Source organism: Abramis brama, assembly GCF_963993115.1.
Source record: "Abramis brama genome assembly, chromosome: 14".
Lineage (NCBI taxonomy): Eukaryota > Metazoa > Chordata > Actinopteri > Cypriniformes > Leuciscidae > Abramis > Abramis brama.
In genome coordinates, this window is record NC_139976.1 from 37,526,002 (window position 1) to 37,538,501 (window position 12,500).

The 12,500-nt window shown below is 35.9% G+C and overlaps 2 protein-coding genes across 3 annotated transcripts in view; one reads left to right on the forward strand and one right to left on the reverse strand.

Annotated features, from left to right (window-relative positions):
• The window catches only part of lmf1 (lipase maturation factor 1), a 50,042-nt gene extending 46,244 nt beyond the window's left edge, over positions 1 to 3,798 (reverse strand). The window contains exons 1-3 of one of the 2 annotated variants that reach the window (XM_084134572.1): positions 3,569 to 3,798; positions 2,287 to 2,567; positions 992 to 1,002 (exon numbers count right to left, since the gene is read on the reverse strand). In XM_084134572.1, the coding sequence (XP_083990698.1) occupies positions 992 to 1,002; positions 2,287 to 2,567; positions 3,569 to 3,655 (379 nt within the window). In that variant the 5' untranslated portion in view covers positions 3,656 to 3,798. Of the gene's footprint in view, positions 1 to 991; positions 1,003 to 2,286; positions 2,597 to 3,568 lie in introns of both variants that reach the window. The other variant, XM_084134571.1, reaches the window with a different exon arrangement.
• A 987-nt stretch (positions 3,799 to 4,785) lies between these two features.
• sox8a (SRY-box transcription factor 8a) lies at positions 4,786 to 10,668 on the forward strand. Its single transcript, XM_084135861.1, has 3 exons — positions 4,786 to 5,339; positions 7,035 to 7,255; positions 9,462 to 10,668. The coding sequence occupies exons 1-3, from the start codon at positions 4,960 to 4,962 to the stop codon at positions 10,037 to 10,039; spliced, it is 1,179 nt and encodes a 392-aa protein (XP_083991987.1). The 5' UTR covers positions 4,786 to 4,959; the 3' UTR covers positions 10,040 to 10,668.
• The last annotated feature ends 1,832 nt before the right edge of the window (positions 10,669 to 12,500 follow it).

Consider the following 12,500-nt stretch of genomic DNA (forward strand, 5'->3'; position numbering starts at 1 on the left):
TTATAACACATAATTGCAACTTTATATCATGCAATTCTGACTTTATATCTCAAAAATGCATGTTTAAATCTCATAATTCAGACTTTATAACACACAATTGCAACTTTATATCATGCAATTCTGACTTCATATCTCCCAATTGCGTGTTATAAAGCCAGAATTGCGAGATATAAATATGCATTTTTGAGAAATAAAGTCAGAATTGTGAGATAAAAAGTCGCAATTACGTTTTTTATTTTTTATTCTGTGACGGAAAACAAGCTTCCATAGCAATATGATTACAATTTGCTTGGATTCAGATCAATATCACGTTTCTATTTTACACAACCAGTTCCATTTTAATGAACTCACAAATGCAACCTACATACAGCATGTATATATAAACATACATACATGTATGATTGATGCATCAATTAATATTGATCAATTGACCATATTGATGTAGTGTGACATCCCTGGCGTGACTACTATTAAAAATGTATAAAGATTTATAATCATCTGAAATCCATTACAGTGGCATCACATTGTTACATGCACTTGGATTGATCCCTAAAATCAGGAACGGCTTTAAATGACAAAACTGGTGTATAAAACACAATAAATATTCATATATAAATGAAAAAACATGTTCTTGTCTTCCATTCAACAATGGTTCTAAATGAAAACCTGGTTGGCCAACTGAGCCCATTTGTGGCTTTCTTGTTTATCTGGGGAATTTGGATTTTGGTGGGATGGAGGATCTCAAGTGGCCGATCACAGATGTGGTTAGTGTGATGAGGTAAAACACTGGGGTAAGAGTTCAGATGAATCAGCTTCTAAGCCTCAATCGGTCACACTTGTGCAGATCCCACATATAAACTCTAAACACTGTAGGGAATTCTGGGAGAAGAGGCTCTGGTGTACTCATGACTTCCAATAATTCATGAAAACTCACATCCACGTGTTCTATGAGGATTCTGCTACTAGAAATCAAAGAGAGATGTTTACTCACCAAACGAGTACCTGGAGGAGAGGAAGAAAAGAGAAATATATGAGATTAAATTCATTTTTAAAGTATGAGAGCCTATTTTCAACACATTTCACATAAAAAACACCATAACTCACATCATAACTCATGAGATAAAAGTCTAAATTATGAAAAATGCCTTAATTATGAGATAAAAACTCGAAATTGATGACAAAGACATAATTATGAGAGTAATTTTTTGGTCATAATTACTTATAGTTTTGACTTTTTGTGTCATTGTTTTTTGTCAATTTCAACTCAAGTTTAACAGTAAATTTTTTGTCATAATTATGACTTTTTATCTCATAGTTTTTAGGCCAATTTCATAATGACAAAATTTTTACTGTCAATTGACATACTTAGTAATAATTATGAGACAAAACTTTGAGATGATGTGAAGAAAATGTCATGAAGAGTGTCAATTTTGTGTCAAATTCTGTCAATTTTGACTTTTTATCTCATACTTATTACTATGTTAGAATTTTTACTTTGCACAATTATGACTTAGTATCTCAGAATTTTAAATCATTTTTGTCATAATTATAGCTTATTTCAAAGTTCTGTCATTATTTTTTAAATAATTTCGACTGACATACTGAGTCATTTATGAGATAAAATGTAAAAATGATGATAAAACGTTGAAATAATGTGGAAATTTTTTTCAGTGATATTAATTATGTCATAATAATATGACATAATATGACAAGTATGACATAATTTTGAGTGTCAATTATTTTTTCATAATTATGACTTTTAAAAAAATGTATCTTGTAATTATTACTTAGTATGTTATAATTGTAACTTTTCACATCTATGACATTTTATGACAATTCATGTCAATTATGAATTACCCAAGCATGATTTTTCTTATATTTTTCTTAAATGTGTGTGTGTGTGTGTGTGTGTATGTGTGTGTGAGAGTGAGTGAGTGTGTGTGTGATTGAGTAAGTGAGTGAGTGAGTGTGTGTGTGTGTCTGTCTGTCTGTCTGTCTGTCTGTCTGTCTGTCTGTCTGTCTTTCTGTGTGTGTGTGTGTGTGTGTGTGTGTGTGTGTGTGTGTGTGTGTGTGTGTGTGAGAGTGAGTGTGTGAGAGTGAGTGTGTGTGTGTGTGTGCTATATATAAAAGCGCTATTTAAATGAAGATGACTGAGTGAGTGAGTGAGAGAGTGAGAGAGTGAGTGAGTGAGTGAGTAAGTGAGTGAGTGAGCTATATATACAAAAGCGCTATATAAATTAAGATGACTGACTGTGGGGGGGGGGGGGGGGGGGGGGGAGTGCTCACCAAAGCTGTCCGACATTCACAATAGAATGGTACAGGATCCACAGTATTCCCATAATGATCATATTGGCACTTCCCATGATTAGGACAAACCCTGAAAGTGCCATTCCCGCCAGAGCGATGCCATCCAGGTTGGCATCCATGTCAGTCCAGTCCATTAGCCAGAGGACTGAGGGAGTGTATGCCAGGGCTGCGGTGCCAATCTTCCCCCCCACATATCGCTTGACGCTCCTCAGGTAATCCTTGCAAGGCATCAGGCCTTTCCCTCCAATCAGCTGCTTGTTCTGGTTGTAAGCCACAGTGAAAGCCACGACTAGAAGCATATGATTTCACACTTGAGTTACTATACACACACTTTAAACTTATATCTAGTGTTGGGGAAAGTTACTTTGAAAAGTAATGCATTACAATATTGCTATACTCCCTTAAAAAGTAACTAATTGCGTTACTTTTGTACTTTTTTTTTTTTTAAGTAATGTGTTACTTTTTTTTTCACCTGGGCTTGTTTTTTTTATAACAAAAAGTTATATTTTTGGGCAAATGTAAAGACCCTTTCACACAAAAAGTGAAATAATAAGCCTCAAGCTGAAGGAAATGCAGATTCACGAGCAAACCTTTCAGCTGTGTTGCTGTTGTTCTGGATCTCACGGAAGAATAGATGCAGGAGAAGAAAGTTTAACACTTACTTTACCGATAAAAACTAAAAAATCTAAAGTCTTTTTGCTTATGGTTTCACTGAATCATCGAAGGTCAGAAGCAAGTACATTGGTCAATAAAGTGAGTTAGAATGCATAAAAATGTATGTTTGATTTCACATATTTAGTTATTGGAGGTTTGCATAGTATTCTGATTCTGCATTTCACTGATTTTATTCATTTTGAGGAATATTTAATCTTTTTTTGTGCAAGTGAGATGAGTAAATGCTCACATTTAGTCTTGAACTACAATAACCATCATGTTTTCACACAACGCCTCTGCACTTCCAGTTGTCTCAACATGGGGACAATAGAGCTGTCAGTCAATAAATGGGAAAACAAAGTAACTTGTGTTACTTGTTTGAAAAAGTAACTCAGATATTTTGTTGTAAATTTTAAAAGTAATGCGTTACTTTACTAGTTACTTGAAAAAGTAATCTGATACCGTAACTCAAGTTACTTGTAATGAGTTGCACACAACACTGCTTATATCCAGTGCACAGATCAGTAATTGTAACTAAGTGATGTAACTAATTGTATCTGGTCTCCTAGCAACCGCCTCCTGTAGAGTGGCCACCTGTCAGACTCACAGTAGATGAAAGCAATGGCTCGCAGGAGCGCGATGCGCGTGAGCCAGTAGGTCCCGGTCTGTATCGATACACACACTTTCTTGTCATATTTGGTCTTGTCTTCGTCTTGCGCTGTCTCGCTGCAGCTGTCGTGTGAAAGACTGTCGGGAACGAGCGGGTTTCCACGTCGCTTTCTTAGGAAACTTTCACTGTTCTCAGGGTTCTCACTGGAGGACGCCATTTTTTCAGAATGATCTGCGCATGCGTAAGATATCACGCGCAGCGGACCGACCAATCAGAGGACAATGCGCCTCTGCCAACACAACCTTCAGACTGAGCTTCTATAAAGTTTGTTTAGGCTGTTCTACTCGACTTGGTAATAATTATTTAAATAAAAACTGTTCACTGTGTGACAAGAGCTAAAGTAGTATTCCATAGTTCAGGTGGTAAAAGTTTGAAATCTAAAGTTTGAAATCTAAAATGAAATTTAAATTGATGTTTATAACACTGTCGATTAATCGCATCTAACTTAAGTGTCTATATAATGTGTGTGTGTGTGTGTGTGTGTGTGTGTGTGTGTGTGTGTGTGTGTGTGCTACAAAAAGCTATTGCACATTAAATTTCCATCCTTATTGCCCAGAAGAAGAAGAAAATACACTTTTTTTAAGGTATGTTGACCTTTATCGGGGCATGTTGTCAAACACTATGGGGTTGTCAAAAAACAAAAATGCCATTACATTAAACTTTACTGCACAATTTAATAAATATGCTGTTTACATAAATATTGTACTTAATAGCTTGTATTTAATAGTTAAAACAACTTCATGACAAATAAACAAAGTTCAAACTTTGAGTTCAAATCTTCCTTATGTGTTGTTTTACTGTGTTCACTTGTTGTTTACACAACAGCTATATCAAAAATATAAAAATTATTTGTGCAGTGAATTATGGAAAAACATAGATAATTTATTTAGTGTTTTATTCAAGTCAGGTTTATTAAGTTAGCCTGCAAGTGTTTTCATAAAATACAGTGGGCGAAGATTGGATTATTCAGGGAACCCATGAGCAGTTATGGCATTACGGTGTAATTTGTTAGTCAATTATGTTCAATTAACTGAAAAAGTTGCTGATGCACTGCACAGACCAATTGGAGAAGTTGCGCAAAAGCTTCTCCGCCAATGAGAGGAGAGAAGGAGGAGCGCGAGAGTACAGAAGCCTCACAAAAACTTCTCTCTCACACACACCAACAAGTTGTGAAATATTGCCAATTGCTCCGCCAGTTTTGATCGACGCAGATTCAAGAAACCAAGAAATCAACAGGTTTATCTGGGATAACTAACGCGAGCGCGCGCTGCGCGTAAAGTTACGTTCGTGTCATTGCGCATCTTCAGAGCTCAGAGAGGATTTTAAAAATGTCAAAGGAGCCGGATAAAACTAGTTCTGGGACTGAAAGCTCTTTTATTGGAGATGCGGACTCGGATTCACCGTCTTCTCCATCCGTGTCCGATGAACAAGGCGCGCGAACCGGCACCGGCGAGCGCGCGGACAGCGAGGAAGACGCGCGTTTCCCACCGTGTATTCGAGATGCCGTGTCGCAGGTCCTCAAAGGCTACGACTGGTCCCTGGTGCCGATGCCGATGCAGGGAATCAGGTCTCTGAAGGACAAGCCGCACGTGAAGAGGCCGATGAACGCGTTTATGGTGTGGGCGCAGGCGGCGCGCAGGAAGCTCGCGGATCAGTACCCGCACCTCCACAACGCAGAGCTCAGCAAGACCCTGGGCAAGTTATGGAGGTTCGTGCACGGGTCACATTTTACATGACATTATGCACATTATGTAGGCCTACTTACACAAAGAGTTATTAAACTACAGCATTAGTATCGGCTCGTGCATGGCATGCACTCCTTAAACTACTTGTGTTACTAGTAGCCTATCCGAAATGGTAATCTCTAAGATAGATAGATAGATAGATAGATAGATAGATAGATAGATAGATAGATAGATAGATAGATTTGTATTTGTCCTCGAGAGGAAATTTGTTTCCACAGATGCGTAGCCTACATAACACAAACACACATAACATGGTAAATTATCGACATATCATAATACAATCAAAAATAATCACTGACATTGCAAAAAAAAAACACAACAAAACAGCAACAACAACAGAGAGAACATAAGTTACGTATCAATGGCCGATATCCTGTATTTAGAGCTTGTATAGATACAGATTTGATATAGATATCGGAATAGACATTAACGAGTTTTATATCATTCAACATCAATGAATCAATCTAAATAGGTTTATACCAACAAAACTCATTTTATGGGTTAAATCAGGCTCTTTAAAGTAAAAAGTAACTTTTTACAGTGTATCAGATTGTTAATACACAGCATTGTATTAGATACAGGATTTATTATTGAATAGACTTGTATTGTACACTCAAATGTTCAATCTTAGTATGATTTTAATTGAACTATAAAGCAACAATTCAGACTAGTAATTTAACAAAATGTAACTGTTGGGATCAATACTAATTTCGGTAACACTTCATGTTATAGTGTTACACATGTAGTTACTAGTAATAACTATAAATTATGCATAATTGCATACAACTAACCCTCAACCAAACACCAGTCCTAACCCTATAAGGAGAAATGTAGTTTTACAGTGTAACAAAGACACCTTAAAATAAACTGTAACCCTAATTTCTCATACAGGACCAGATATTTAATAATAATTATCTGGTTATTAAAACTGGAAGAGGTGCAAGCAGTAATTCAGGATACAGAACAGAACAACATACTCAATTTGTTCTCAGTAACACATCGAATAGTTACTGGTAACACTTTATTTATATAATAGTTACACGTTACTACAGACTATAATAACACAAAATGATGCATAATTAAAAGTAACTAACCCTAACTCAATACTAAGTACAGGTTGTTAATTAATATTACTCAGCACTTATTTGAGTAAGTACAATGTAACTACATCACACTAAAGGGTTACACTTTATTTTAAGGTGTCCGTGTTACAGTGTAATTATACATTAAAGTACAGAATAATAATAATTAACTGCATGTACTTACTATAGGTTAGGGTTAAGAAAAGGGGTTTGGTTTAGGGTTGCATGTAATTATGCATAATTTATAGTTATTACTATGGTAACTACATGTAACAAGGACGCTAGTTACTTGTCACCACAGGGAAGCTCACTGTAAAGAGTTAGCGAAAGCACTAGAGGCTAATCGAATGTGTGCTAGCCACTGCTGGGGATAGTGCTTGTGTTAGCGACAGTGGCTGCTAGAGAAACTGACACAGTTTAAAGGAATAAATGTGTAGTTGCTTGTAAACCATCTGTTTTTTAGCTGGACCAATAAGTCTTAGAAACCAGCTAACATCTAAATCCAGATCTTTGGTTTCTGAAATGCTTTCGCACACAGTTGCTTCAATATTGTACTCTTTTCCCGGGATTGTCCAGGCTGCTCTCGGAGAGCGAGAAGAGGCCGTTTGTGGAGGAGGCCGAGAGACTGCGAGTCCAGCACAAGAAGGACTATCCGGATTATAAGTACCAGCCTCGGAGACGGAAGAGCCTGAAGCCGGGTCAGGGTGAGCTGGAGCCGGGAGCTGAGAAGATCCAGCATTCCTCGGATCACATGTACAAGATGGAAGCGGGAGTGAGAGGGATGCACAATCATGGTGGTGAGTTATGCCGAATCCACTGTCCTGGAGACTGGGCTGTACCATATAAAGCAGCAATTCAGGCTAGTACTTTAACTAAACGTAACTGTTCGGATCAATACTAATTTAGGTAACACTTTATTTGACAGTGTTACATATGTTACATGTCGTTACTGTATTAATAACTATAAATGATGCATAATTACATGCAACTTACCCTAAAATAAACCAAACACTAATCCTAGCCCTATAGTGAGTACAGTACATGTAGTTTTACCATGTTCAACCGATTGCAGATGCCGAGGAGCTTATGGACGATTTAAAGCAGAGATTGTTGTTTTTTTACTCACTTTAACTTATAAAATGAATTTTGTTGGAATAAATGAATGTATTTAGGTTGATTCAGCAATAATAAATAACTTTTTTTGGTTACCATCATTTTAATTTAACACATTTGCTAAAATTCTATTTATTTTCAGTAAATTAGAACTATATACTTATATATTTAATATAGAATTAGATATCATATATAATATACAAAATAATATTATATAAAAATATATAATTAGAAATATCATTTGAAAATAAATTAAATGAAAAAAATTATTAGAACTTTAGAAAAAAAATCTGTAAAGTAAATAGATTTTTTTGTGATTTTGTAATCCTACTTTAGTATTTTTAATAAACAAACATATATGAATAAAAAGGAAGTAAACTGTAACCAAATAAAATCAAATAAAAACAGCTCTTTAATGTAATAATTGCAGGTTACCATGTTTTACAGTGTATATATGAATATGAAATACACATCAACAGAATATTTGAAAGATGGCAAATATCGGCCGATATATCGGTCTTGACGATATATCGGTCGACCACTATACTATATGCATGTTTATTTTTTTCCAACTCAACCCAAAAATACGTATTTGATGTTTCCATCCCATTTGGAATATTATGTAATATTGCTGAATTAACAAATACATTAATTTATGCCAATGAAATGAAGTAAAAACAGCTCTTTAAAGTTACAATTGCAGGTTAACACTTTTTTACAGTTTATGACGTGAATACAACATACAAATCGGCCAAACAGAATGATTAAAAAATGCCAAATATCGGCCGATATATCTGTCGAATATATGCATGTTTATTTTTTACAACTCAACCAAACAAAATTATTTGATGTTTCCATCCCAGTTGGAATCTCCAAAATTTTTATTTAATATAGCTTAAATAACCTAATTTATGCCAATAAAATTAAGTGAAAAACAGCTCTTTAATGTTACAGTTACACATTAACACTTTTTACAGTTTATGACATTAATACAACATGCAAATCGGCGAAACAGAATGATTAAAAAATGCCAAATATTGGCAGATATATTGGTCGACTATATACTGTACATGTTTATTTTTTTCCAACTCAACCCATAAAAAATTATTTGATGTTTCCATCCCAGTTGGAATCTCCAAAAATATTATTTATTATTGCTGAATTAACCTATACATTAATTTATGCCAATAAAATTTGGTAAAAAACAGCTCTTTAAAGTTACATTTGCAGGTTAACACTTTTTACAGTTTATGACATGAATACAACATGCAAATCGGCCAAACAGAATGATTAAAAAATGCCAAATATCTGCCGATAATCGGTCAACCACTATATCATATGCATGTTTATTTTTTTCCAACTCAACCCAAAAAAACTTATATGATGTTTCCATCCCGGTTGGAATCTCCAAAAATATTATTTAATATTGCTGAATTAACCTATACATTAATTTATGCACATGAAAATTAGGTAAAAAACAGCTCTTTAAAGTTACAAATCGTTAGCCTCATAGCATAATTGCCTACGTCCTATTTAAAATAAATGACTTATAGGCAATTATGCTATGAGGCTTACGAATTGCAGGTTAACACTTTTTTACAGTTTATGATATGAATACAACATGCAAATCAGCCAAACAAAATGATTAAAAAATGCCAAATATCGGCCGATAATCGGTCAACCACTATATCATATGCATGTTTATCTTTTTCCAACTCAACCCGAAAAGACTTATATGATGTTTCCATCCCAGTTGGAATTCCCAAAAATATTATTTATTATTGCTGAATTAACCTATACATAAATGTATGCCAATATTGGCCGATATATCGGTCGACCACTATACTACTAACTCAACCCAACCAACCATATTTGTCATTTCCGCCCCAGTTCAAGCACACGGGCCTCCGACGCCTCCGACCACCCCGAAGTCCGATCAGCATCAGAGCGCGAAGCGTGTGACGGAGAACACAAGACAGAACATCGACTTCAGCAATCTGGACATCTCTGAGCTCAGCAGCGACGTCATCGGCAGCATGGGCCCGTTCGACGTGCGCGAGTTCGACCAGTACCTGCCGCTGAACGGCCCGTCCGAGAACAGCGGTTTCAGCGTGTCCTATCACCATCACGGCACCGTCCCGGCGTGGAACAAGCCGTCCGGGTCACCGTCCACATCTTCACACAACCATCAAAGACCGCTCATTAAAACTGAACAATTGAGTCCTTCTCATTACGGAGAGTCTCACGGGTCGCCGACCCAATCTGAACTGAGCGACTGTCCCGACATGCAGAACTCAACGTACTTCACCACATTCTCCGGGTATCCCGCTGGCATTTATCAATATCCGTACTCCCACTTCTCCAGAAGGTCGTATGTGACTCCTGTTCTCAACAGTTTGTCCAGTCCATCTCACAGTCCCGGTGCAAACTGGGAGCAACCGGTTTACACGACTTTAACACGGCCCTGATGCCATCGGGAGAATTATGGGACTTTATGGAGACGCGTAGACGATGCTCTGGACAATCCGTTTTTTGCTGATACTTTATGTTTTATTTTGCCATTTCATAGACTTTTCTGGTCATTTTTGACCTTTAGATTTTCTGGAAACACTTTGCAAAGGTCTCATTTGTTAACATTAGTCAATGCATTAGCTAATATGAACTAACAATGAGCAATATATGTATTTTAAAGCATTTATTAACTTTTAGTTAGTCAAATCGAATTGTTCATTGTTTGTTCATGTTAGTCCATTAACAAATGTTAACAAATACAACTTTGGATTTTAATAATGTTTAAATCACCATTGACTAATGCTTTAGAAGTTTTTCATTTCATTCAGTTCATGGTAACTAATGTTAACAAATGCAACCTTATTGTACAGTGTTACCAATTTTCCTTACCATTTTGGGTTCACTTTTCAATATTGAACGTATTTGTTTATACTATGGTCTGGATAAAAGTGTTTTTGCTTGTTTTTTGGGGGTGAGATGCAATAGACTGAGTTCTGTTGTCAATATTCAATACGCTATTTAAATGCAATCATGGATTTGTCTTTTTGCTAAATGCAATTAAAATGTAACATGAATGAATGTGCAATTCTGCCTGATGTCTTTACTGTTGAGAAAGGCCCGTCGAGCAAGCAAGATAACTTAGATTAGAGTCCGAAATGAAGCTACTATGTGAGTTTAATCCAAATATTGGAGAGATGCATGTTTACAAAGCCAAGAAACAGCGAGGGAGAGCAGAAAAGAGAGAAGGCTGATTCTGAATGACAGCGTCTCAAAGGGCTCTTTGTTTTCATTATAAAAGAGACATTAATTACGGGAGGGAACAAAACAAATACAAAGCAGAAAATCATTACCAATGCCGTTACATGAAAGAAGAGCACAAGAACAGACGGAGCCTCCGCTATTTGGATAAACAGCAACAAAAGCAGCAGAAAATGCATAAATGGAGGAGAATAAGTTGTTCATGCTGTGGAAATGAGCCAGTGATTTTAAAGCAGATGGGTGTGGGTGGACCAGACTTATTTTCCTTTCACTACACTTTATTACATTGATGATCTCAAAGTGGAGAATGCAATTATAGTGTTGACATGTCGCACGCATCATTTTGTTCGCTGACATTATTGGGTCATAAAACTGGACAATAAGTACTACAATTTTCATTCCTAACACAATTATGGTGTATTATGTTAAGTTGTTATTGAATTCAGATTTTGGGGCACCAGTTTTGCACATTGATTATTGTGATCTATATTGGAAGAAAAATCATGCTCTTAAAGTCCCTCTGTAGTCAGTTATATTAGCCTTTAAAACTCATCTTTGATCACCAAAATTATATATTTAAAAGTTTTTTTCTTGAAAAAAACATCTTCATGTCTTAAAATATCTTGAATGTAACTCGACACCCTTGCCTCATTTAGTATGCGCGGTTCTATGAATATGCAAATGAGCCCCGTCTCCACTCACTCACTCAGCTCAGAGATCCACTGGTTGACGATCACACGTTGATCTGATTGATTACAAGGTAGTTTGTGATGTCAGAAACACCAGCGATTTCAAAGCGTGTTTTTGAGACTGTCTTTGGTTCACTGCAGTTTTAAGGAGAAAATACTCAGCAATGGTGTCGACTTATGAATTTACACATGGTTTGTCTTAAAGCATACTAAAAACACCACATAGACACATAAACAACATTAAACGCTAGTTGTATTTGTATACAACAACAAATTTACTAGTAAAAATTAACTAACTTACATTTTACTCACATTGGCAGTTACTTTGTCTGTTTCTGCTCCACTAGTCAAAATAGTTATAAACTAAATCTCTGAGCAACACACAGTAGTGCTGTTTCTTTCCTGAACAATCAGTGCTTTTGAACGAATCAGTTGAGTGATTGATTCAATGACTCACTCATAAATATGGTTATCCTGTTTTACCGAATGAACGAATCGGTTGAGTGATTGATTCAATGACTCACTCATAAATACGGTTATCCTGTTTTACCGAATGAACGAATCGGTTGAGTGATTGATTTAATGACTCACTCATAAATATGGTTATCCTGTTTTGTTGAATGAATGAATCGGTTGAGTGATTGATTCAATGACTCACTCATAAATACGGTTATCCTGTTTTACAGAATGAACAAATCGGTTGAGTGATTGATTCAATGACTCATTCATAAATACGGTTATCCTGTTTTACTGAATGAACAAATCGGTTGAGTGATTGATTCAATGACTCACTCATAAATACGGTTATCCTGTTTTACTGAATGAACAAATCGCTTGAGTGATTGATTCAATGACTCACTCATAAATACGGTTATCCTGTTTTACTGAATGAACAAATCGGTTGAGTGATTGATTCAATGACTCACTCATAAATACGGTTATCCTGTTTTACTGAATGAACAAATCGCTT